Source organism: Gopherus flavomarginatus, chromosome 3, assembly GCF_025201925.1.
Source record: "Gopherus flavomarginatus isolate rGopFla2 chromosome 3, rGopFla2.mat.asm, whole genome shotgun sequence".
NCBI classification, from domain to species: domain Eukaryota; kingdom Metazoa; phylum Chordata; order Testudines; family Testudinidae; genus Gopherus; species Gopherus flavomarginatus.
This window is the reverse complement of record NC_066619.1, coordinates 175,939,825-175,967,786: the sequence shown is the minus strand read 5'-3', so window position 1 is coordinate 175,967,786 and position 27,962 is coordinate 175,939,825. Positions and strand designations below refer to the sequence as shown.

At 40.2% G+C, this 27,962-nt stretch overlaps 1 protein-coding gene across 4 annotated transcripts in view; it reads left to right on the top strand.

The window, feature by feature from the left end:
• The window catches only part of BANK1 (B cell scaffold protein with ankyrin repeats 1), a 293,349-nt gene that overhangs the window by 101,332 nt on the left and 164,055 nt on the right, over positions 1-27,962 (top strand). For all 4 annotated transcript variants that reach the window (XM_050944423.1, XM_050944421.1, XM_050944422.1 and 1 more), the window contains 2 exons: positions 488-605; positions 13,566-13,762. In XM_050944423.1, the coding sequence (XP_050800380.1) occupies positions 488-605; positions 13,566-13,762 (315 nt within the window). The remainder of the gene's footprint in view (positions 1-487; positions 606-13,565; positions 13,763-27,962) is intronic.

The window sequence follows — 27,962 nt, the reverse complement described above, 5'->3', positions numbered from 1 at the left end:
CAATCCCTAGTGTAGACCCAGGTAATGATACCATCCTCCTTACTTGGGTCAGCCTAATTAACATCCTGCCTTGTGATCCCCAACTGCAGTATTGGCCTCTTGGGTCGGTTGACGGCTGGTATAAATTAGAGTAACCCCCATACTGCTCTAAATTAGGTCAGGATACTGGTCCAGTGCACTGCTGACCCAAGAATAGGAGGAACACAAAGGTTTCTTAAAGGCCTTCCCCAATCCTTCTGAGTTTAGTCACAGCTAAGGCTTGGGGCCAAAATGTCCACTTTTTTCCTTATTTTGGTCAAATTATCTTGGTGGTCTTATATCAGATTACTTCTCCTTTGTGGTCTTATAAAAATAAACTAATCTTAATGAGACTGAGTTTATATTTATTTTGTTTAAATCCTTTGATTCACTGCCACTACAAGGACATGGTTAATAATACATAAGCACTACGTGATGTGAATTTTTCTCTTATCTTTCTTCTAAACAGGCTTTCAAGTTTTCTTCTGTGGAGAAGCTTGACAGTACTCTGACCTTCTTATTGAAAAGCAAGGAGTCTGCTTATGAATTCAGCGCTTTCCCAAATGAAGTGCACCATCAACAAGCTAGTGAGTACATTCTCATATGCATTTATTTGTACACTACTGTTGTAGCAATTGCCTATTTAAGACAAGTTTGGGATATACGTATAGTAGCTGTTAGTGAAATGGAGAAGCCTACATTAAGGACTCCAATAACCAGGAACATTTTAAAATAGCTTATAAACCACTGTCACATTGTTCACACATACGTTATCTAAAAAATTGTGCATGTTGTTTGTGTTTGACCATGGCTGAGAGTTTAATTTCAAGCTATGGGTATTGTGTATGTCATTGGAAAGACAGGCATTAAGAGATACACACCAATATTGAGGAGACAGAAGAGAGAGAGAGAGAAACTATATATATTTTTGCACTACTTTTTAATAAACATTCTCCTACATCCAGGTTTTAATTTAGTTTAATTATTGTTGGGATGCAGCAGTTCAAAATGCAAAAAAGGTTGAGTGTCTGAAGAGGATAGATGTGTTTGAATCTTAAAACTGTATTAAGTATCTATACTCTATTGTAGGAAAATTGGGCTTAATAGTTTCCATTACTTTATTCTGGCAGAAAGGTAGTCCATAGAAAAAGCATCCAAACTCACCATAAAACAGAAATATAAACTCTATGTAACTGGTTCATTGGGATATCAACACAAACTACTAATTAAAGCCCAAAATCAAAGTCTTGGTTGAATTCATTTAGCCATTTTATGTTCCTGACACATTTGAAAGTATATCGCAATAAACTGATGGTCTTTTCTCCGTTTATGCTTCTAAATTGTCACGTGGGACATTTGCAGGATGTCTGTCAGCCCCAGTTTCTTCAGGGGCCTTGCTACAAAGTTAGAAGCCCAGAAAATACAAGTTTTCCCTTTTCATATCACTGTCAGTTGTGTGGCGTATAAGTTTGAGGCATCAAAATTACCCACAAGAAAGGAATGCACTTTGGAAAACATAATCCCAACTATACATAAAAAATGATGAGGTCTAAATTAGCTGTTACCACTCAAGAAAGAGATCTTGGAATCATTGAGGATAGTTCTCTGAAAACATCCACTCGATGTGCAGCGGCAATCAAAAAAGCAAAAAGAATGTTGGGAATCATTAAGAAAGGGATAGATAGTAAGATAGAAAATATCATATTGCCTCTATTTAAATCCATGGTACGCCCACGTCTTGAATACTGTGTGCAGATGTGATCACCCCATCTCAAAAAAGATATATTGGACTTCAAAAAGGTTCAGAAAAGGATAACAAAAGTGATTAGGGGTATGAAACGGCTGCCGTAGGAGGAAAGATTAATAAGAGTGGGACTTTTCAGCTTGGAAAAGACGACTAAAGGGGGATATGATAGAGGTCTATAATATCATGACTGGTGTGGAAAAAGTAAATAAGAAAGTGTTATATACTCTTTCTCATAACACAAGAACTAGGGGGACCACCAAGTGAAATTAATAGGCAGCAGGTTTAAAACAAACAGAACCAAGTATTTTTTCACACATCGCACAGTCAACCTTAATATATTTGAAGACTATTTTCTATTGTTTTTCATGTCCATTGAAGGTAGGACAGGAGGTAATTGGCTTAATCTGCAGCAAGGAAGATTTAGGTTAAAATAGGAAAACTTTATAACTATAAAGGTAGTTAAACTCTGGAAGAGATTTCCAAATGAGGTTATGGAATCCCCCTTGCTGGAGGTTTTTAAGAACTGGTTAGATAAATGCCTATCAGGGATGGTCTACATATACTTGGTTGTACCTCTGTGCAGGGGAAGAACTCAGTGACCTCTTGAGGTTCTTCCAGCCCTACATTTTCTTTGATTTTATGCCAGATCTCAGTCTACTCTATACCATAATTGCTATTTTGCCTCCAAGGAAGAAAGAGAAGCACACATCTAATCTTATTTTGGCATGGAGAGAGTCCAGATAATCTTTAATTGAGCCCTTCTGAGTCTGTTGCAGATCCCCCATCAGAGGAATGACTGAAGGGTATAAATGTGTTGAGGCCTGGGGCATTCAAATTGAGATCCTCATTTTGGAAAAAGTCAAATTTCTTTAATTTTGACTTTGTATTTTGCCATTTCTATGTAATTTTATAGTAGCTTCTAGCTGCCACAGGCTCCTCCTAGGCACCCCCTCATGGTCTCAGGGCAGCCCTGCAAGTGGTCCCTCACCTCAGTTTCCTCCTTGGATCTCTTGTAACTTCATGGAATCTTGTCCTCTAGTCCCAAAGCAGTTGCTTAACGAGTGTGTAAATATTCCGTAACAAAAGTCCCCAGAACAGTCCGTATCACCCCAGTGCATGTAGTCCTTAAGATCACAGATCCTCTTGGGCATTACCATAATACTTACCCAAGGCTGCAATGTTGGCATGGGTATTTTTAGTGAAAGTCATGGACAGGATGTGGGAAATAAACAATAAATCATGGAAACGTACACAGGGCTGGCATTAGAGGATAGCAAGCAAACATATACACACCAATGAGTTACCATCTAAAACCTAAGAGAGACAGAGTTGTAATGATTGGTCTATTCAAAGTGTCTTTCAGCGCAGACCCAGAGGCAGCACAGACCCAGAGGCAGCTCCTCAATGATTCCTCCAATGATTCCCGGTCTCTGGTTTCAGTTTAGAGTCTGGCCCTTTAGAGTTCAAACAGCCAAAAAAGATGAAGTTTCTTCTTGTCAGGGATTTTTATTCCTTTCCTCAGAGTTCCAGATGATGGGACTAGTTCACATGCATGTTTCCTCTTCATGGATGGTGGTGGTGATAAACAATCAACAGTTTTTTATCCTCTGATGTTCCACAAAGGTTTATCTGATGTCTATGGGCGATCTTTTGTTGGACAGGAGATAACACCTCTTGTGGTTTCACACTTAATCATGCTTCTCTTCTGACTGGAGAGGGGTGTGTGGTGGTTTACAGCTGCAGAGAAAACACTTTTGCAGTTGCAGAGCAAACACTGAAAATATTACCTTATGCCATGGGGTATGGATTATTATAAGTGAGATTATGAAATGCTTGTATCAGAGTCTAAGCACCAAATACATTCTTATAAGACTAATTTGAGCAAATCTAAGATACAGGTGACCTAGTCTGGTCTCCAGCTACGAGGTTATCAGTTCTTAACTAATGCCTGCAGCCTTGGCAAGAGCTGGCATTTGGCCTGCCAGTGTTACAGCTTTACAGTTAGGAGTTATAAAGTGGTGGTGTGTATTGACTGTGGTACGCAAGTAAAATACAGCAGCAACTCACATATAGCCTTGCACATATCCATTAAAAATTATTTTTAATCACAAGAAAGCACTGGAGACCAGATTTTCAAAGGTATTTAGGCCTTAAAGATGTAGATTAGCATCTAGTGGGATTTTTTTAAAGAATCATCCTATTGAGTGTCTATGTGCATCGTTAGGTGTCTAAATATCTTTAAAAAACTGGACCTGGGTTACTCCCTATCCTTATACACTCTGTTTCCTACTCATGATCACTAGCTACCTAGTTAATACTCTACTAAGATGGGCATCTGCAATAGCTTTATGCTCTGATCACTGCACTGTTGCTTTTAACTTCCTTCATTGGGGAGTGATAATGGAAAGAATAAAGAGAGAGGCTTTCATCTCTAGGTTATGAAGTCAGGATTTACATTTTTAGTGACCAAAAATTGTTCCCATCCCCTAGATGTCCTAGCCTAAAGTGGACACACAAGTAGTTCTTTCTGGCTCTACAGCTAGTAAGGGTTTTAGAGAGATTCCCAATACTTAGCTTCAGTATGACAAATCTGCAAGTTTAAGGATAGTTATTTTCCTTCTAAAGCTTTTGTGTGTTCAAATAATTATAGTACTTTGCTAGCATATACAACATAAAACCTCTTTTGTCCCTCATTTTAATGAGTTAAATACAATATAGTGTTACAGTAGAACATCTCTAATTTGAGCTAATAGGGCACCCATTGCAAATTACTGAATGTTGTGGATCAGCAATTAAGTGAACAATTACTATTTTAAAAAAGTAAGCTAAGAAGCAAAGTACATTTTGTGATGCATTATCCTTATTCACTTATTTTGACAGGTGAAGATTTAGTTTTGTATGGTACTTCACAGTATAGCATATTTTATAACTAAAAAATTCTCAGCACAAGAGATCACACTATGGCACTCTGTTAAATCTCAGAGAATGGAGAGTACAGATTGTGTACATATTAGTGAAGTGCAGATAAGCAAGTGTCTACTGTGCAGCATGTGATATACTCATATATTTTAATAAAAATCTAGCTAAAATAGCATATGCAATGCAAAATGAAATCTCTAGATCATTTTAGCCAGCCAGTTGTTCTATATCATTTATATTATGACAACACACCATTGAGTGATTGCTGATAGTCCTGTTCCCTCTTGCCTCAAGAACATTTGATTAGTCCAAAAATTCTCATCGTAGCATAATTTCTAACAGTCTGAACAGAATCTTTGACTTCAAGAGGAGATTATCTTTATTTAAGGGGGAAAACTCATACTTGCTATTCAGATGTGGGTTTTCACTATGCCATTTAAATGAAAGGAAGTACTGGATACTGACTATAGCCATGTGACATGGTATAAGCTTTTGTAACCCTGAACCAGTTCAGCAAGTCAAGACAGACCTCGTATGTGTCACGCCTTTACTAAAGGTGGAGCTAAAATCATGCCCCCAAGAAAGTAGTTGGAGTCCCTTATAAACAGAATTTATTTTCCCTTCCTCACTGACTTTTGAACCAGATGTCATGAAAAACTAGGGAAGGTGGAAATATGGAAGACATTTACTAGCACCTCTATAGTTCAGATCGCATGGAGATTTATATTTAAAGTGAGGATAAAATACTCTAAATCACACTTTAACAATTGAATTAAATCACTTTAACACAATAATGCTTCAAATTTTCTGCAGTATATTTTTGTAAGAGATTCAGTAATGATGGCAGAAATGAGCCTTTTCTGAAATTACCCCAGAGAGTTCAAGGTGGGTTTTTTTGGGGCCCTGTATAGCTAAAACACCCATAGTCATTATAAACTGCAAACTTCATATACATGTATATTTTCATAAAATCTCACATATTAGTAGCACAGTTTTCAAAAGTTATATTAATCACAAACTCCTCTTAGTCATTATAATCCAATGTAGAGCCATAAACAGAGAAGCTGATGGAACTGCCAGACGTGCCAGCTCCATCTGTTCTCTCATGTTGGCCAGCTTGCCTTCTTGACTCCCCAGCTACATTCTGTGAATTCAGGATGTCATAGGATGGAGAGGAAGTGGGGCTGTGCTCAGGAGTGGAGAAGGATGATGTGATTGATGAGAGTGAGTTCTGCAGGGGGGACATGGGGAAGGGAAGATGGAGATGAGAGAAGAGCAATATTCCAACAAGTTGCTTATAATTTGTTGAGGAAAAGCTGCATTCTTATGAATTGTGGAAGTTTGTCAGATTGCAGCTCCTCCATAACCCAGTATGTCAAGTTAGCCCCATTCCCACCTCAGCCTCCCACTATGTGCAATCTCTGCTAAAATGTGAAATGTAAATTCCTCATCCAGAGTTTCTGAAAGCTGAAGAATTAAGTTGTATGAGTGCTTTGCAGAATGCCGAACTCTATGTGTTCAAATAATTGCTGCATGTGTGTTCAATTTCTCTCTGCTGACACAAAAGATGTAGGTTTACAAGGTTAACAGTAGTAATTATCTGTAATCAAAATGTTGGGTTCTGGAAAAGGAATACATACTGCCCATTTAGTAAGTGATAACAGCTGGAAAACAGTCACTTCTATGTACATTCTATTTAATGAATAAAATACATGTGTTGGTTTTGAATTGATAAGCCAAAAATAGGTATAAAGGACATGTTTTGAATTGTAACCATGGGCATATGGCTCACAAGGCTTCCTGGAACTTGATTTTTTTGAAACCGGAAAAGCATGGAGCCATGTACAAAAATGTGCATTAAATGTGTGTGCAGTTATCAAAGTTGCCAACACATTTCCTATCTGTGCACACAAATGGCACAGCATATCTGACAAGTGGCACATGTAAATACCTCATCGTTGCTATTGTAATCATCATGTATAAACAACGCATACAGTTATTGCCCTTGCCGGGGCCTCAAATTTTCGAAACCAGGCCCACACTATCTAAGAGTATGTCTCCACTGCAATCCAACGTGTGACTGTAGCTTGGATAGATGTAAGTGTGCTAGCTTTACCCCTGCTAGTTTGGCTAAAAGTAACTGTGCAGATGCATCACCACAGGCTTTAGCATGGGTTGCACAAGAAGGCTGGGAACCCTGTGTACCTGCTTGCATTGCTAGCCCACGCTGAAATCTGTGCCCCACATTGTTAGCTGTATTAGCATGGGTATGTCTATCCGGGCTTTAATCTCATCTCAAAGAAGATATAGTTTTAGTTGATCACCATACAGTGCCATCACTGACTGTAAGAGAGATGAGCTCAGCGACAGACCAGTGTAAGATTTTTTCACTCTGACGAGCTTGTTCATGTTTTGACAGGAAACTGTATATTACTTATTTATTATTTATAGTCAGATATATCTATTATGTTGCATTACACTACACGCATGTGCACACAAAGTACATAAGGACATGTGGGGTTTGGTTCATTCTGAAATCTGGAGAGGGAAGCTTTTAAAATATTCATAACAATCTTGCTGAAATGCAGAACCACAACCACAAGTTGTAGTTGTTATTCCTTCTGCTTCCATTTTCCCATCTTGTAGGTACACATTTTTAAACACTGCTGATGCCATTTGGATAACTTCTCTTATCTAGAACATAAACAGAGCCTTGCCAAAGCATTTTGTTTTAAACTCCTAATCTGTACTGCTGTCTGGTTCTGCTGAAATTTAAATTTGGGTGGAGTTCAAATTAAGATGCTTTTTAACTTTCATTTTAGTTCTGATAACTCTAATCTTGTGTAATGTTAAGAAATGGTTTGTTCATCAAATGTGATAATTTAAATCTGCACTGATTTCCTGACAGGTTTTGATATTACAAATTTTTAATTTTAAGTAACCGCATTTCATCAAGATATGTGTATTATTGGGAATTAACACTGGTTAGATTATTTTTCCCTAACTACCTTCCAAGTTAATGACAATAGTCTAATAAAATGTGTAACAAATTGTTCCAGTGCCTCTCTTTTCAACACACTGAATGATATTTTGGTGCATTAAAACAGAATCCCAGTTTGGGAAGGAGATGATAGACAGATGAATCTGAGGAACTGCTACAGACATTGGATTTTAGGAATTTTGCTTTGCTGGAACTGGAGTACATGAATGGAAGGGGAAGACACAATATTTTTACTTATGCTGGGTTACTGCATACTGTTGACAGGCTATAGAGTCAGAGAAACCGCAAATAGATATTGTGGGTGAAATCCTGGCCTCTTCTGGGTCAAGATTTCACCTCAGGGGCTAGATTCGCAAGCGGGACTGAGCCACCTAGCTGCCCCTTTAGATTTGTAAGTCCAACTTTTAGATGCCACTGGCATTCACAGACCCCCATTCAGATGCTGTCTGACCCTGTAGGTGGCTAAAGTCCCATGGTACCCAAGTTCTGCCAGTAAAGTCCCAATGGCACCTACATTTCTCCTAGTAGGCATATGCAAATCTATGTCCTAAATGTGTTTAACTGCTTAGCACCTAAGCCCCAGTGGGATCCTCAAACCTATTCATTCTCCTGCTTATGTCAGCTTTGGGGCTTAATCCAGTAGGTGTGCTCTCAGCATGCTTAGCCTGTGGGGAGTTGCTGGTGCTGCCCCTGGGATGTGGAAAAACTAGGTTAATATCTCCACTCTGTCTAGTGTGGAGCAGGGACCCAAGTGAGTGCCTTAACCACCTCCTCCTTGTTTTGTTTTTTGCAAGGAAAGGCTGATCTGCCTAGGTGCCTAACTCCAGGAGAGGGTTCATGGCTGTGAATCCCAAGCAGACAGAGGACCTCCTCGTGACCCAGAATTAGAGGCTCTAACTCCCTTCTGAGAGGCTGGGCTTAAGTAAACCCTCTCCTTGTCATTTCCTACTGGTTGGTTCAGGCGGCTCCCTGCTCATCAAGCTGACTTCTGTAAATCCCTTTTTAGGCACCCAATTCTCTGCAGGCATTGGCTAGGGAGCCTGGGCACCTAACTTGGGGATGTGAATTCCACTGTGCAGCAAGGCACCTGAAAGTTAGGTGTTGCAACACTGAATAATGTAAGGCAAGTCTCCCCTGTGAAGCTAGTCCCTGGTGCCTGCATTCCTTCAGCACCCAAAACATCCCTTGAATTCAATGCCATTATGCAGCAAATGTTAAGAATGAGCCCCCGCCCCAAACAGCAGTGAAGGTACAACAGCAGGGGCCTAAGTGCAGACTAGCAATGTGAGACATACCTAGTATTAGGGGAGGCTTGTATGCCTGTGCGGAAGTCCATACTGCCCCAGCTTCACTGCTATTTTTAGTGTGCTAGCTAAAATAAAGGTATGCAATCATATCTTCAATTGCAGTGTAACTATAATCTATATGTCATCGGTATAAAAGAATCATAAATGAATTTGCAGCATGAGTAACATGGCTGATATACAGAATATACTATACTGAAACTTCAAAAGGCAGACTAGCCTGATTTACTATAGGTACCTTACAATCTTTCTCTTTATTCTGCCTTGTCTATCACTGTTTTTAAATAACAAGACTCAAATAATCAAAGGGAATTAATGCCTTTACCACTGATAATCAGACACGTCACAGCACTTTAAAGTCTTTATTTCATCATTAATATAAAACAATCAATAATCATTCAATTCCAAGTTGAATGAGATAGATAGGTTATCCAGCCTCGTTTTGAACTGTAAACAATTATTATGGTTTCTTCGTTTATGTTAATTGTTATAGATTTCATACAGTAATATTAAACAAGAAACCCTGGGAGAATGCCACCTTGTGATATCACTAGCAAGTGGAATATAGGTAATAATGATATGTACTATCAACTTTAATTTTTTACAGCTTTAAACTTATAAGGCCAGATACAGTCTCACTGATACAAGCTTGCTGCTTAAATTGACTGGGGTAGCACAAAGTTTCTGGATCATAGTCTGGTCAATCTGTCCTTTAATTTAACATACAGCATAAGAACTTAATACCAGTATAAAGGTTGGATCCAATCCAGTGACCACTGGGAACTAAGTGACACTGTTTGTATAGTTTCCTTCACACACTGTCTTATTCCAACTACACCTCTACCCCGATATAACGCTGTCCTTGGGAGCCAAAAAATCTTATCATGTTATAGGTGAAACTGCGTTATATCGAACTTGCTTTGATCCATCGGAGTGCGTAGCCCTGCTCCCCTGGAGCACTGCTTTACTGCATTGTATCCAAATTTGTGTTATATCGAGTCGCATTATAGCGAGGTAGAGGTGTAATAGAATTGTAGCAGGGAAAGTAGTTGGATAGAAATAGTAACAACTGGTTGTGTGACAAATGTACCTCTTTTGTCACATTAGGACTCAGTGTTTCTCCCCTGGCATTGAGGAGCACCTGGGGTAAGTCAGTCCTACTCTGCAGATTTAATACTTCACATTGGCTTATTTACAGGGTAGGGCTTAAGGTTGGCTCAAGGGCTTCTTTAAACAACAACAACAACAACAAAAAAATTAAAATTTAAGTCCTCCTGGAGCACTGCCTTTTCTTCTGCTGGCTCCACCCTCTTCAAACTACTCTGGGCCCAGCTATGCTGGGAATCAAAGCCTCCCACCTCAAACAAAAATAAACACAAGATTTCCCCTTATAGGGTAAAACAGCTCTTGAGCTAGCAGAAACATTTTTCCCTCACCACACACAACCTTTCTGCAGCTTACTTCTCATTCCTCCTCTCCTTTCTCCCTCACTGGAAGAAGTTTTTAAAGATCACAGGCTGCCCTTAGTTAGATTCAGGTGCCCCTAATTAATCTGAGGGTACGTCTTCACTACCCGCCGTATTGGCGGGTAGCAATCGATTGCTCGGGGATCGATATATCGCGTCTCATCTAGACACGATATATCGATCCCCGAACGCGCTTATATCAATTCCATAACTCCACCAACCTGAACGGAGTTGCGGAATCGACAGAAGGAGCCGCGGACATTGATCCCGCGCCATGAGGACGGTGAGTAATTCGATCTTAGATACTTGGACTTCAGCTACGTTATTCATGTAGCTGAAGTTGCGTATCTAAGATCGATTTTCCCCCGTAGTGTAGACCAGCCCTGAGATAACCTTTCAGTTAATTGAAAAAAGGGCTTTAACCAATCTAAGACGGATATACCTGCCTTCAACCACACCTCCAGGTCCACTGGCTCCTTGGATGCTTGTGAGGAGCAGTGGGCACTGTTCTGGATTCTCTGCTCAGTGTCCCCATCAGGTTCCCTAGTTTTGGCCTTTTGACCTCCACACCTGGTCCTGTTTTTTTCCTTCATTGTCCCCTGACTTTAGGTGAGTTCTGGGCTCAGTAGCTCCTTCCCAGGCTGGGGGGAAGGGCCTTTTGCGCCTGCCCACTTCCCAGCACCCAATAAGACCGCACCTCCAGAGTGGACAGGACTGCTCCAGTGCCTCTCTCTTCGAGGGAGGACACTGGTGCTTAACCAACTGGTCCTGTCCATGCTCTGCCACCAGCTCAACACCCTGTGCTTGACCTCAGGGTTCCTGGCCAAGCTCCTGAAGCTGAAACTGGAGTTCTTTTCGCTAGGACTTCACGGGGTCTCTGCAGGGATTTGTTGTCCCTCGTAATCTGTTGAGTTTCCAGGCTCAGTGGATCCTCCCCAAAGGCTGAGGGAGAGTCCTTTAGCCATGGGCAGGCTTATGCCCACCCACTTCCCTGGAATTTCAATAGGACCACACCTCCAGAACTGTCAGGTCTGACTTTTTGTCACAATTGAGTTACCTATAATGTCACAATGGCTCCATTCAAGAGTGACATGAGCTAATAACCTGTCCCCAATAGTCCATAATCATCACTACATGAAAAATGTGAAGATGCTATAGTATTCCATAATTAAGATTGTTCAGGCTAAAAATAAAAATTCAACAACTATATAAGTTAAAATTCTTTAAAATACCAATTTTAATAATTTTAATAAACTTATTTATTTGTAAATTCTCAGAAATTATTTAATTACTCATCCTTTCTAATTGTGAGGATGTTCTATATTCTTTGTTCATGACAAAGAGATTGAAGTACTGCCTTGAGTGGAAAATTCAACCTTAGGCCTCTCAACCAGTGCCTCCATAAAATACTAAACTGTCACAGTTTCATACATTATAGCATTTTGTTATGCGTATGTAGACAGTACTGTGACAAATGTGACACAAAGTTCAGATGCTGAGATTCTCTCACTTTCCTTTGTGGCACTCTTTTGATGCATTTTGTCACTTTCTCCCGTCTCAAGCAATGTGTGTGAGTGGAATTTATAAGATGATAAAATTAGGACTTAATTTGCATTCATGGCCAATTATATTTGGTTTAATTTGAAGGGATGGAGTTTTTCCTTAGAGCATGTTCTTAACATGTTCTAAAAGTTTTTTGCATAAAATATTTGACCTCTTGAAGTATGCTTGCAAAACATAGCCTGGAAATTACATTTTTTTTTGTTATCGTATCCTCTCTAAAATTATCCTTGAACCTTTTTCAACTTTTGTGTCGCTGCTAGACACCTCCAAAGCAGAAAGTTTAATATAGGCAATTCAGGGAAGAAATCTTTTTTGAGATGCTTTTGAAATACCAGCTATTTTTTAGACATTTTACCTGTAAAAGAATCCCACATAATGTGCAGAGTTAGACCTAGCTTTGATGTTTTTGGTCCAGTTTTAAAAATCCTTGCATATATTATACTGTTAGTGTAACATCTCCTGATAGCGTGTGTGTTTTCCCCAGAGATTTTTTCTGCTATGTGTGGAAATATAGAGAAATAACTAACTACATTATGGATTATGTTCACTTTTCTAGGGGAAAAACATTTATAGTTATTCTAATATAGAATCTAGACTATGGAATTTAAATAAGAAGGCTGAGAAAAGGCAGAGTAAACATATCATACAGCAGCTATTTCTCACAAAGAAGCTTTAGATATTTTTGTTGCTGGAGCTATTTTAAAATTACAATTAAATCAAGTATTTAAGTAACTACCATAAAAGTCCTTTTTGGGATCAGTAATTATTTTTTTCTATTGCAAGAACTTTCATCTTTCTAATGACGGTTAGCTGAAATTTTGCCATTCCTTCACTACCATTGTATCATTGCTAATAATAAGTTTTGAAATAGTCGATTAATTTCAGTTTACCTACCTCACTTATTCCTCAAAAGAGAAATACAAGAGACAATACAAATTAACATCCCATTATTTCAGAACAATGGCTAAAAATCTGTTCCCCAAATGTAGAGTTATTTTTAAAACAAAAAAGTGGGCCTGATTTTCAGTAAGTTGATAGGCACACATTTGCAGATACAATCTAGCTATATGAACATGCAGAACGGGTATTATATTATAGATATATGAATATACTCCTCTAGAAATGTCATGTTCAGGACAGCTACAGAGATTAAAAATGGCTTTAGAAAATTTTAGTAATAAATACTTATGGGAAGGTATGCCTATACTGTAGAATTTTCTTTCCCTGGGGCAGTGTCCAGCTCTTATTTTTTATCAGTAGAAATAATTCAAGTGTTTTTATTGAAATTCCATCTGTCAGAGAAAATGGGACTTCTCGGTTATGTTAAAGGAAGGTTAAGAGACACCATTACTGAAATGTATGATGACTATTTGAATTATAAAACTTTCAGTTGTAAGAATTTGCTCTCCGAGGACCAATTCTGCAAGGACAGCTTTCATAATAACACTACATATTATTGAACTTTGGAAGTTTGGTAAAGGAGAGTGATATGTTTAATCTATAAACCAGGGACTTTTATAAAAAACTTTTCTTATTTCCATTTACAGATTCCTATTGGGAAGAACTTCCTACACTTCTCCACTGTGCAGCTAAATTTGGATTAAAGAACCTTGCTACTCTTCTACTCCAGTGTCCTGAGGCAAGTCAGGCTTGCAGAATAACCAACAAACATGGAGAGAACCCAGCACATATTGCTGGAAAGCATGGGCACAACGAACTCCAAAAAATCATCCAAGAATTGTCAGTAAGTTTGTATACTTTTCCACAATTTATATAGAATATGTAAAACCAGCTGCCTACCAGTACTGTTACAGGATAGAGTCTTCTTTGAAAGAGGTACTGATATTTGTCAAACCCTAATACTGTTGTCCTTCTCTTTAAAAACATTGTGTTGGATTCTGGTTGCCCCAGCATGGATGCATGACAAGTGGGGCAGGATACAAGAACCTTTCCCACTTTGCGCACTGATATAACGGTCACCCAGAATGTCAGTGCTTTCAAACCCTTAGTGTAGTGGTATTGGAGGTGAAGATAAGATAGTACAGTGAGAAATTGTCCATATGGTATGTCTAGGTCTGTGCTGCCTGTAGAGCAACAAGCAATCAGAGCTATGGGACCTCGTACTGCTTCTCTAAAGAGAAAGTAAGGATATCTAAAAACTGCTTCCAGATTCTCCCCCTGGGGTCTTGAGAAGCATTCTGTCTTCCTTAACATTCCACAAGGAGAAATTCCTTTGGACACCTCTCTACTCTCACCTTGAGTATAGACCTGACTATAAAAGCCATTCCAGAGCCATAAACAAACAAATGGAGCCTGATTCTATCTCCCATATCCATACTAAGCAGTGCTTTATTCTACATGCTGTGCAATGGAACTTCTTGTCAACAAGGCACTACTCCACATAAGCAAAAATTATACAAACTCCATGCTGGCCAAGAAACGGTTAATGAGAGGCTGTGATTATGTCTGTATGTGCTGTACTCATACCTCTGACTGCAGTGTAGGCATACCCTGAAAGACGTAAATCAGACTAGGAGTAGGCATAGGGATATGATACATAACCAGGTAAATATTATGGAGAATTGGCGCAGCTTTGTGAGTTGCATGACTTTTTGTCGTTGTTGATGCTTGTTCTGTCGGGGGGTAGATGTTGAGTGACAAATGGCAAAATTGGGAATGCTGGTGAGAAAGGAGATAAGAAAAGGAAGGAGGGACATTCGGGGCTTATCATCTGTCTAGCCATGATGATCAGGCAGGGTTTTATAGGCGTCACAGTAGATGCAAGTCTTAAAGAGGGATTTGAAGGAGGATCAGGTAGTGGCCCTGTGGATAATACCTGAGAGTTTTTTGTATGCATAAGGAGCAGCATGGGAGAAAGCATGAAGGTAATTAAGGGAGAAGTTGACTGGTGGGTAATAAAGACTGGGAACACTGATGAAATGAAAGCATGGCTGAGGTCATGATAAGTTACTAGTCTCATTTTCAAAAGTGACTAAGCACTTAGCAACCTAAGTCCTATTCAATTTCAATCTGGCCCTATGTGCTGAAGTCCCCACTGAAAATGAGATTTAAGCTTCTTAGTCAGTTACACTTAGCAACAGTGAGTGGAGCAATGCCTAAGTACCTTTACAAATCTGGGCCCAGCTCCTTAATTGGTGTATACTGGCACAGCTCCCTTGACATCAGTGGAGCTGCATCCATTTACACCACCTGTGGCTCTAGCTTATAATTTCAAATTCTGCAGTTGTGACTAGCAGTTTCAACTGTTCTCTCTCAGGGTGTCTCTTAAGATTAGGCGAGAAGTAGAATTTGACAATTTATAATATTCTGTCGGACCCTAGTTTTAGGACTTTATAATTTTGTACTATTCTATTCTGGATCACATTTTTGTTCTCATTTACCTCCTGTCATGCTGTCTGGGGTGGCTCATGACTGTGAGTGCCTACATCAGGACAGGCTATCAAAAACAGAGCAGACAGCCCAAACTGGTAGTGGGTTCTACAATTAGATTTCACCAAGCCAACGCATATGGACTCCTGGATCACTAGAACAGTCCAGTCCTACCATGGAGTCCTACCTCTTAGTCTCTCCGGTCTGTCTCGCCAGCCAGCTCCCGCCAACATAGCGCTGTCCACACCAGCACTTTTTGTCGTTAAAACTCTTGTATTTGGGAGAATGTTTTTTTCACACCCCCGAGCAACCTTCAGTTTGGTTTCTCTTGCCCGGTTACAGTTCAAAAAGCAGAAGGGATGAAAAATCTTCACATCAACTGTTTTCATTTCCCTCTTCCAGCATTCACAATGTACTTCCCCATTGGTGGATGGAGGCAATTAACAAAGCCTTTGTTTTGTAATGGCCCAGTTAAATATTGATAGTCCTCCTGGATGGCTGAGTAGAAGCGGGGGTGTTGGGGGGTAGGGAAACATGGAGGGATGATTCCTTTGCCTGGGATCAGCAGTTCAGAGCAAACATTTTCAGTTATAAAGCAAAACTCACACATTTTCTTATAGCATGGAATACAGACATTATAAGTGAGATTAATGTATGCAGCAACTTACAAGCATTTCATAGAGTCTAAACACTAGCTACATTCTTATAAGACTTATACCTATTTTGAGCAAAACTAACATACAGGTGAACTGGTCTTGTCTCCACCTCTGAGTTTTTCGTTCTTAGCTAATGCCTTCAGTCTTGGCAAGAGCTGCACCTGGTCACAGCTCCAGTATACATTAAATGTGGGCAAAACTACATTACAGCAGCCATATGAATTAGTGAGACTTGCCAGTACCTGAGTGAGAGCTAGCTTGCAATTTATTCATAGTATCCCAGCTTTTTCTCCAAGAAGATAATTATGTGACTATGAGAAAATATTGCAGCTTACTGTGTTTGTTATAACAAGTTACAGTAATAAGAGTAAGCCAGCTTTAATTGGTTATTGTACATTTCATTATTGATACTATATGTGGTATAAATTATTCTAGAAAATCAGCAAGGAACCTGATTTTAAGTGTGTTATGAAAGATTTACATCATGGGATGCTCTTTTTTAAATTAAAGCAGCTAATGGAGTACAGCCATATATCCCCCATGGTCACTGTCAAAGTACTATGTTGTATTTACACTCAATGAGGGACAGGAGATTTGAGAGGACTTATAGTGGTGGTGGGGCGATGTCTTTCATCTTACAACACTGATTCAAATTCAATTCAGGGCAATAGGTTGCCGGTCACATACCAGTTATTAATATACAGATGCCCACTACCACAGTCTCAGTAAAGAGGCTGAGGGACTGATTAGCTGTTTGAGGAACGCTGTCACCTGTACAAGTGGTCCCTATGGAATAAGGTTCAGAAATATCTGTGGAGTACTGGTGAGAAGCATATTCAATAGATATAAAATAGGCTTTGTCTGCACTAGCACTTTTGTTGGTATAACTTATTTTGCTCAGGGGTGTGAAAAACCAATACCCCTGAGTGACATAAATTACACTGACAGAAGTGCCAGTGTGGATAGCTCTCTCCTGTACATCGGTACAGCTATGCTGCTGTAAGGTCTCTACTTTAGACATGGCCTTACAAGTGCTGTATGTGGAGACAATAAAATTCTGCTGCTGTATCTGTCTGTATACACCTTGCTAGAGTACTTTTTCTGAGGTGGGTAGTGGGAGGGGGGCATAATAACCTGTAATAAGGCATTTGCAAGGATGTTTTATTTCACTATTCAGTAGTCAGTTTCTCTTTCCAAAAGAGATTTGTAGCTGTGATCCTTCTTGATTGGTTTAGCAATTATCTGAATATAATTTTTCAGCTGATGCCACAACCTGAAAATGCAATTTTAAATAAAACCAGTGTGCAACACAACACCAGCAAGCATGAGCTCTGGTAGCATGTTGCTTTATGGAAATCAGACATGCATGTTATCTGACAACAGATGCAGTACTCACTTGAGCAAAGTCCAAACCTAGTTTATCCCCTGATCCTCAGTATATACAGCACCAGCTATATAGCTTCAGGTCATAGTTTGAACAGAAAAGAAAATGGAGGACGTAATTAGTGACCTTAAACATGCTCCAGATAAAAAAGATCACTGCATTACAGTAAACACAGAGAAGGAAACAGGTGAATTTGACTCAGGCGGGAGAGGGGAGCATCTATGTGCCTGCTACAGAGAGCTTAACACCACAGTAATAGTGTCAAATGCATTTGAAAAGCAGGATGCTTTCTTCAATAGCCAATAGGTCAGAGCCTCAGGTACGTCAGAGAAGTGCTTGGTGCACCTGGGACTAAAAGCATAGATAGCTTTTTAACATCTTTTCTCCCCGCCCCCAAGTCCTGAGGGCAAGCAGGCTATCACTGCAGCTGATCTGGCCTAGGATGACCATACCTCCCGTTTTGGCCAGGACAATCTCCACTGATCAGTTGGCAAGAACAAATCAGACAGATGCCTGCTTTTGCCGCCCCCTCTCCCCAAAAAATGGGGCACGTGTGGGGTGTGGGGAGGCCAGCGGTGGTGCCAGCCCTGCCGGGAGGCGAAGGAGGAAACAGGGCTCTGGTGAGCAGTGACGCTAGTCAAACAGTAGGGAGGCAGGGTTTGGGCAAGCAGCAACAGCTGCGCAGGAGGCAGGCAGGATATGGGTGAGCAGCGACACCAGCCATACATTGGAGGAATGGGGGGCAGGGCTTGGACGAGTGGCTAGGCAGCCCCATGCGGTGTCCTGTTTTCCCTTTGGGAATATGGTCACTCTAATCTGGCCCAAAGATTCACTAACACTTTTATCACACAGTCCTTTCTGGTTCATTTCTGGCAAGGCTTGTGTTCGCTTTTTTTTGCTCACATGCTTTAGTTGTTTTTTAAATGAGAAATGTATGAACAGAAATGAAATAGGGAAGGTCCAAATAAGTCACTGAGATAATGTGCAAGCCTAGAAAATGATACGGCAAAGACATTGGTTGTCATACTTTGCTGAAATGCTATCAAATTAAAATGGTCAGATCCAAAATTGTCAAGAAAAAGTCCGTATGTGGTATCAACAATAGTTTCAGATAAAAAGCTCTGTATCCCTCATTCACAGAATGTCCAGTTCTGAGGCTGGCAAAACTCCTGCTAAAAATTCAAGTGGAGTTTTGCCTGCCTCAGAACATAGCTCCAGCCTGACTCATACTACATCTCCTGAATTCATAGTTGCTTTTCCATTTATTTTTATGACACACTCAGACTAAGGTCTCATGCAGGTCCTGTGTTACATTACATAGCTACATGCTTTTCAATTTGCAGCAAAGTACTATATCAGACATATGATTTCTGGCTGCAAATTGAGACAGATGTTTTAGTCACAAAAGTTATCATGTGAAACAGTGGAGTTCGATAACAATCAAACACTGTACTTTCTAGTATATCAGGCACTGCAGGAAGAAAGATAAGACACCAGGAATGCGGTTTAACTCAGCTGCTACTTTATTAAGAAAGACATGTGGGAACTATCTGACAATAACTTCTCTGCTGCAGGTCATTTTGCCTATTGTAATCCCTTCCATCTATTGGAGAGCTACCATCAGCCCCCTACCCCATTAGCCTGATCATGTATGGGATCCATGAAGTCTTGGCTGACATCTTTAATTCATTCCATTTGAAGAGCAAATGCTTTCAGCTGATTTCACAGCCGTGAAACTTTGCTATTACAAACATTCAGTGTTCAATTAGCTGCTGTAACAGGAAAGGAAGTTTCAAAGCTGTTAAATCAAACTATGGGGATCTCACACCTTAGATGATGGGAATCCGAGATGGTATCTCCATACGTGCTTTTTAAATCTTGAGTTCCCAATTCCAAAAGTCAATTTGAACATTCAGTTTGCTCAAGGAAGTTTTTTAAACAGGAATAAAAGCATGGAAATTGATCTGCCTATCAATAAGAATGTGTACCTGAATTTTGTGCCTATTATGATGAAATATCCCACAGGAGATGTCTCGCACTGAAAACTATGATACTGTATCACATGATACATTATTGTAGCAAAACCTCAATGCCTGCCTCCTCTGAGCAATGGCCAGACAAAAGCTTTATATAAAAGACAAAATGACAGTGTGGATTTTTACCTTGCTGGGATAGAGAAAAAAGCTGTCTGTCATACAATGAAACAGCAAACATCTTAATGCATAAAATGCAGTGCTATTTACCACATTGTTAAAAAGATGGCACTATATTGAACGTTAAAGCCACCCTCATCCCAAATTTTCCCTGAAAGAAGCTAGTCCCCCTCAAATTTTACATATTAGTGTATCCCAAAGTATAATTTTAGAGGATATTTATAAAAGCAATTAGAAAAGGAATATTAAAGTTATGGTGTCATTTAAACCATTTCTTTATCATTGGCATTTTGAAAATTTCTCAACTTTTTTGGCTTGTCTGTATCTCCAGAATGGCTTTAAATTGTTGTTTCATTTTTCATCCTTGCTTAAGTCACATTTACTGTGGGTTTGTTTGGGTGCGGGGAATAAAGATAGTAACAATATGTGCATAACTCATATGGAAATAGACAGAGAAGGGGTTAATTATGAGCTCATTAATAGATCAGATTAGAAGCAGGGATACATTTTGTGAGAATTGTGTCTATAGTTTCCTCCAGTTATTTTTCATATTTTGAAATTTCAACCAGTTCTATTCATTAGGACTTCACGGAGATTACTCACATGCTTCAAGCCAAACATATAGATCAGGGCCATAGAGACTGGATTTACTCTTGCTTGGCCCAGCAAGGAATCTGAGCCATGAGGCTCCTGAGCGTAAGGGTTAAAGAGGAGTTTAGGTTATGTCTGCACTACAGAGCATATGCTGGCATAGCTAGGCTGACATAGCAGATGCAGTGTACACTGATAGAAGGAGTTTTTCAGCCATTGCAGGAACACCATTTCCCCGAATGATGGTAGCTACATTAACAGAAACACTCGTTTGTTGGCATAGCTGCATCTATTCTGGGGGTTTTGTCAGCACAGCTGTTTATCAGGGGTGTGTTTTTCATACTTCTAACCAACATAGCTATGCCAATATAACTTTCAAGTATAGACCAAGCTTTACATAGGACTATATTGCTTGCAAGAGACTTCATAATTAAAGGACTATTTGTTTCCTTTCTTCTCCACCTTCCTTACTGGAAGAAAAAGCCATTTTAGTTGGCTGTTTTGCTTTTTTTTTTTTTTTTTTTTTTTCTGTGTCCAGGCTGAAGAAAGCCATAGTTCCAACTCTGGGCCATATTGAAGAAATGCTGTGTATAGAAGTGTGGATGCCCTGACATGGCTGGACTGAGTATTTTAGCTGTTATTCCTTTATCTCTTCTCTCTTTTTCCTGTGACTCACAAGTACACCTGAGATACATACTCGTACAGCAGTACCTAAAGCAATGTTGAATAATTTTTGTTAATTAGAGGAGTTGAGCTTTTATAGAGAAAGTGTATGTTTTCTGGTAGAAGACGGAGAAGGAAGTTGAAAATTGTTGGTTATGCTCCACTGTAATAGAATTTCATCGTGGACCCTTTTTTTAAATAGGTGGCCAGATTCCGCCACCCCAGGTCATGTTGAATAATAGTTTACTCCGTGAGCAGTCCTGTTTAAGAAATAGAAAAAAGACACTATGCTGTGAAGGATGTGTGAAATCAAAGGAACTGCTTGTGGAGTGAGATACTACTCAGTGTGAGGAAGGATGGCTGAATCTTGCCCAGAGTTTTGTTTGGGAATATATGGTTAAATATGTTGACTGTGGAGAATATTTCAATGTACCAGCTGTCAAATCTTCCCTGCTGGGCAGTGTACTCTCACAGGTTTTGGATGTTTACATTTTAGCAAATTGTGCAGCCGGTTTATCTACAACATCCTGTAGAAGATGCAGGAATGCAAATTGAGGTGCAGGAAGAGGGGGAATCAGGGTAGCACTCCATGTCTGCTGAAATTTTAGAAGTATTAGATCAAACCCAAGAAAAAGTGGCTAATTAATGCTATCGGTATTAGTGCATTTAGAACACAAAACACTCTGCTTTTACTGCACTTCTCTAATGGATGAAAATACAGTCCTATGAAAATAGTGGTTAAGTTTGTTGTTGACTGAGGAGCTTCCAAATTTTCCACGAAAGGAAACAGACTTCTCCTTGTATTTTGAGTTATCATTTCTGGGGTATTAAATACAACAGAAATAACACATACTTTCTAATCCTGCATGTCAACAAATGGGCACTGACTGTATTCTCTCTCAGCACATCACTTATGTATTTTTAAAGTTCCTTGAAGATCTTCTTTCATGTCTTGAGGAAATCTTAACACAGATACATCATGTTTTGCTAAGATTTTATGATTTTTTTCACTCTTCTTAGGTGGATGTAGTCATTGTCCCTAAAAAGGCTTTCTTTAACAACCTGAAATGATCATTATATAGCAGGGATTGGCAGCCTCTGGCTTGCGGCTCGCCAGGGTGCTTACCGTGGCAAGCCACGTGCCAGAGGTTGCCGACCCCTGTTCTATAGTTTAGTCCCAAGTATGCCAGCAATTTTAATAAGAATAAAGAATTTGTTATTTTAAGCAAAAAGTGAAACAAAACCACCTGAGAAACACTTTCTTACACTTTTTTTGTGTCTAGACTGAGTGGTGGCAAAATGCTTTTGTTTTTAAAATATTAAAATGATTTTCATCATGTCAGGCTTGGTTGCCTAATTTTGATGAATAAAAAACAGTTTAATTGAGTTTTTTGAATCCATCCAAATACCATTCTGAATAATGGAGTGTAAAAACATTTTGGATTTTTGTCTGCAAATATAATTTTATGAGTCTTCCTGCTTAATGAATCAGACAAGACTGAATTTATATATTGCGAGTGGTATACGTATGTGTTACTGAGCTGGTATAAGTCCTAAATGAATGTGATCTTTAGCAGCTATTGAAATGCAGTAGGGGCTTGATCCTGTACCCATCTGCAAAATTCCTATTAATGTCAGTGAGATTAGAATCAGGCCTTAAGTGAATCTGTGACTGTTTTTGTTTTGTACAAGACCCTTATTCTTCAGCTAGATACAGTCACATTAATTGATTCTATCAATTGACATGCCGGAATCTAGAATATTGTTGCTAATTGCTGAGGTTGCAGTTGTTAACTACTCCAGTTGTGTCCTGATTAGTGTATAGACATTGGGAACACATCTGTGTTTCCGCAATTATAGATGAGAATTGTTTTCTAAAGGAGGGTGTGTATATTTAAATGCCAGGAAAAATCTAAAATGATGGCATTTTTTCTGAAAGCAAGACTAGTATTTCTTTAACTCTTTAACCAAGGATGAATCTAAAAGACAATGAATTGGCAAATTCTAATCAGGCCCTCCATCAGTTAATGTAAACACAGGGGATTGTGACATTCCTTTCACTAAAGCTGGCTCTCAGTTAAGCTTCTCTCTGGCTGCATTGGTCTGGGCCCATCCTTCCTGCCTACCTGCTGGCCCAGCTCCACATTCCCATCTTGCCCAGTTGGTCATCTCAGTGACTCCCTATCTGCTCATGATAGGCTACTCTCAAGTACTTCCCACCCTACTCATGCAGTTAAAGGTAGGAGAAAATCACCCCCTCTCCTCACTCTGAGGGCAAAATCAATCCCCTAACTCAGATTCAATATATATCACCCAGCTTCTTCTCTGGGAGCAAAATTGACTCTGCCCCCTCTATTGAGGCTGGAAATTGCCCAGCTATTGGAGATTAGGGATGCAGAAGAAACTTGAGGCTGGGGAAGAGAAAATTGAAAGGGGAAGAGAAACTCTCTTAAATTGAAGGAGAATGGAAATCCTACTCCCGTCTGCTGGCTTCAGATGTGGTGGAGGGCAGGGGGAGGAGGAGGAAAAGAGTGAGAGACAGAGCACAGTGGAGTCAGTGGAATAGTTACTGGGAAACAGACTGAGGATAGGAAAGGAAACAGACTATTAGAGAACACAAAGGAAGTACTATAATGAAAGGCTCAGAGGGAAAGAACAGAGTGGAGTAGGAGAATACAGTGAGGGAATTGAGAGAAATCGTCAAATATGCCATACCATCCATTGCCTTCTATCATCTCCCTCTTTATTTGCTTACTACATCCCAACTCTTAAATCCACCCCTGTCTTTAAACCAACACTTCAAACAGCTTTCCACAATTAATTAGTGGTGCATTCCACAATTAAAATCCTGTGAAGTATTCAAGTCCAGGACTGGGTGCTGCTGATCCTTCTTCCTTTTGGCTCAGTTGTGCAACTCAGGTTAGTGAAAAGTTACAAGAGAGTAGTCCCATTGACTTCAGTGGGACCAGTCTGTGAGTAAATGCTCCTCAGTGTAAGGGTTGCACAATCAGGCTCTTTATTTATTTGTAACTCCCACTCAAGTCAATGAGACTTTTGCGTGTGGAAGAAATGTAGGATCAAGCTTGGTGTAGGGGAGAAATTCTGTCCTCAGATGCCATGTCCAGTTCCCATTTAAATTCAGTAGGAGCCAAATTTGTGCATCCAGGGGAAGAATTTGAAGCTCAGTCCTACATCCTACATTATTATCTGGTGCAGAGATGGGGAGTAGAGAGGTAGTTGGGAGAATCTTGTGCAATGGAAATTCTTCCAGTCTGGATGTTCTTTCTTACAAATAATTGTACAGGAAGGCTTACTGAGATATGCTGCTTTCCCTCTGAGTAGGAGCAACCTTTTCTATACTGGGACTTCCCCAGCCCACCTCCTGTTCTTGCATTTAGTCAGTATCTAGCTGAGATGCCCCCTTAGCAATCTGGGAAGGGAAGGATGGTCATGAAGTGGGACTACCAAAAAAAGACACAGTCTGAGAATACCTGAAGGCTAGTGGATCATTTTTATATATTGTACCACCATTCTAATGTCTAATTGTAGACTGCATCTTTTCTTTTCAGGACTAATGTTTTAATGTATTTATTTACCAGTATAAATTGTATAGGCATCAGCCAGCTGCTGAGCCCGTGGAAACCAAAGACAGCTTCCTTTTTTTCATAGTCATTTTGTTATTCCTGCATCTGACTGTATTGTAGCTCAGCCTTGTGCACCCCCAGAGGGATTCATTCCATTTCTCATGTAATGGGAGGATCCCCAATTTAAACCCATTGCTTCTTCAGTCAAGATGTTAAGATACAGTTACTTAGTGCTTGTGAGGAATCCATGCAAGAAGAGAAAGTGGAAAATATATTTTATAAAAATTCTAAATGTGTTAAATTTGATTGCTATCAATATTTTGTTTAATTATCTTAAGTGCTGCTGCAATAACACTTTGGCCCATTGCTCATCAGTATCAAGTAGCTGGGAGTGTATGTGAAAGAAAAGGATCAGTCAGATTTCTGGCATTTGTGCTATTCCAACAGTGATAACTCAGCAAAACCTGCTGGGATTTTACTCTTTCAAAAAGATTTTAATAGTCAGAACTGTTGATGGTTACATGCATTCTGCAATACGTGGGAGTTACTGAGTTGACAGTGAATAAGATAATGTGATATTGTTAGATGTCTTTTAATGGCTAGATATTTACAGATCTTATGCAATTAAATCAGATTCTGAGCCCAGATTCAATGAGGATATTTGTACACTGCAATTAAACATCCACGGCAGGCCAGCTGATTCCAGCTCATGAGACTCAGGCTAAGGAACTGTTTAACTGTAGTGTAGACTTCCGGGCTTGGGCTGGAGCCTGGGTTTTAGGGCCCTGAGTGGTGGGAGGGTCCCAAATCTCAGGCTGCAGCCTAAGCCTGGAAGTTTCCACTGTAATTAAACAGCCCCGGAACCTGAGCCATGGGAGCCCAAGTCTGCTGGCACTGGCCAGCCATGAATTTTAAATGCAGTGTAGGCATAGCCTGAGAGATTTGTGAATTTGGGACAAGTATTAGGCAACCTTGGGCCATGTCTACACTAAAGAGCTTACAGCAGCACGGCTGAACTGATGCAGCTGCGCCGCTGTAAGATCTCTCATATAGTCACTCTTATGTAGAGCTCTCTCCCATCGACATAATTATACCACTCCCAGCAAGCGGCAGGAGAAGCTATTCCTCTGACATAGCACTGTGTGCACACTACCACTTATGCTGGCTAAACTTATGTCAGTCAGGCAGGTGTTTTTTCACACTCCAGAGCGACAAAAGTTTTGTTGACATAAGTACTAGTGTAGACATGGCCTTGATCCCATGATTTGGGTCATATATTCCATTCCACAGGATTCCTCTGTCCTAAACAGAATATAGAAGTTTTTTACTGATTCTGCCATCCAGTGGCGCACTTGCTTACCCTTTCTCTCTCATAGAATCCTAGAATATTAGGGTTGGAAGAGACCTCAGGAGCTCATCTACTCCAACCCCCTGCTCAAAGCAGGACCAACACCAACTAAATCATTGCAGCCAAGGCTTTGTCAAACCGGGCCTTAAAAACCTCTAAGGATGGAGATTCCACCACCTCCTTAGGTAGCCCATTACAGTGTTTCATCACCCTCCTAGTGAAATAGTTTTTGCTAATATCCAACCTAGACCTCCCTCACTGCAACTTGAGACCATTGCTTCTTGTTCTGTCATCTACCATCACTAAGAACAGCTGAGCTCCATCCTCTTTGGAACCCCCCTTCAGGTAGTTGAAGGCTGCTATCAAATTCCCCCCCTCCACTCCTCTCTTTGGCAGACTAAATAAGCCCAGTTCCCTCAGCCTCTCCTCGTAAGTCATGAGCCCCAGCCCCCTAAACATTTTTGTTGCCTTCCATTGGACTTTCTCCAATTTGTCCACATCCCTTCTGTAGTGGGGGGGACCAAAACTGGACGCAATACTCTAGGTGTGCCCTCACCAGTGTCGAATAGAGGGGACTAATCTCTTCCCTCGATCTGCTGGCAATGCTCCTACTAATACAGCCCAATATGCTGTTGGCCTTCTTGGCAGTGAGGGCACACAAATGACTCATATCCAGCTTCTCGTACACTGTAATCCCCAGGTCTTTTTCTGCAGAACTGCTTCTTAGACAGTCAGTCCGCAGCCTGCAACAGTGCATAGGATTTTTTCCTCCTAAGAGCAAGACTCTGCACTTATCCTTGTTGAACCTCATCAGATTTCTTTTGACCCAATCCTCCGATTTGTCTAGGTCACTCTGGACCCTATTCCTACCCTCCTGCATATCTATGTCTCCCCCCAAGCTTAGTGTCATCTGCGAACTTGCTGAGGGTGCAATCCATACCATCATCCAGCGCTTTGATAAAGATGTTGAACAAAACTGGCCCCAAGACCGACCCCTGGGGCACTCCGCTTGATACCAGCTGCCAACTAGACATCAAGCCATTGATTACTGCCCGTTCAGCCCAACAATCTAGCCAGTTTTCTATCCACCTTATAGTCCATTCATTAAATCCATCCTTTTTTAACTTTCTGGCAAGATTACTGTGGGAGATTGAATCAAAAGCTTTGCTAAAGTCAAAATATATCACATCCACCACTTTCCTCATGTCCACAGAGCCAGTTATCTCATCATAGAAGGCAATCAGGTTGGTCAGGCATGACTTGCCCTTGGTGAATCCATGTTGATTGTCTTGATCACCTTCTTCTCCTGCAAGTGCTTCAAAATGGATTCCGTGAGTCCCTGCTCCATGATTTTCCCAGGGACTGAAGTGAGGCTGACTAGTCTGTAGTCCCTTGGGTTCTCTTTCTTCTCTTTATTAAAGATGGGCACTATATTTGCCTTTTTCCAGTCATCTGGGACCTCCCCCGATTGCCATGAATTTTCAAAGATAATGGCCAATGGCTCTGCAATCACATCAGCCAACTCCCTCAGCACCCTTGGATGTATTAGATCTGGACCCAGGGACTTGTGCACATCTCACTGTCTCACACACACACACACACAAATACTCGCTCTAATATCTTCCGGGAACACTCTGCCTTTTGTGGGATGGGCTGATGAATAACGCCTGTTCTTCCATACCCTTTAGTGTAAAGTGAGTCACTGATTGTATGAACACATGGGAGTTTGGACCGCATGGGAGTTTGGCTCAGAGGGGAGCAGACTGCTACATTAATTGTTAGTGGGCTAAAGTAAATAAAATCCATAAATTAAAAACAACTAAAAAAATCCTTAGCTTCCCACTTAAAGATAAAACCTTGTTCAACCTAATACCCAATCACAGATTAAAATCCCTCACATCAGTTTTGGAGATTAAGTTTAACATCCTTGGAGAAGGAATTGTACCAAAAATGTGCAATGTGAGACTAAAGTTTAAAAAGGGATACTTTACAGAAATGAGGGAGTGAGTAAAACACCAACAGCTATCCTGAGATCAAAAGTGCAGAAATTAAAATCTATATACTTATTCAGGAGGCTACTTATGCAACTAGGATGGGGTCACAAAGGCATGGACACGTTTAAACAAAAGAGGAAGACAAACACAAATTAATAAATTATTCAAGAGGTTATTTAAG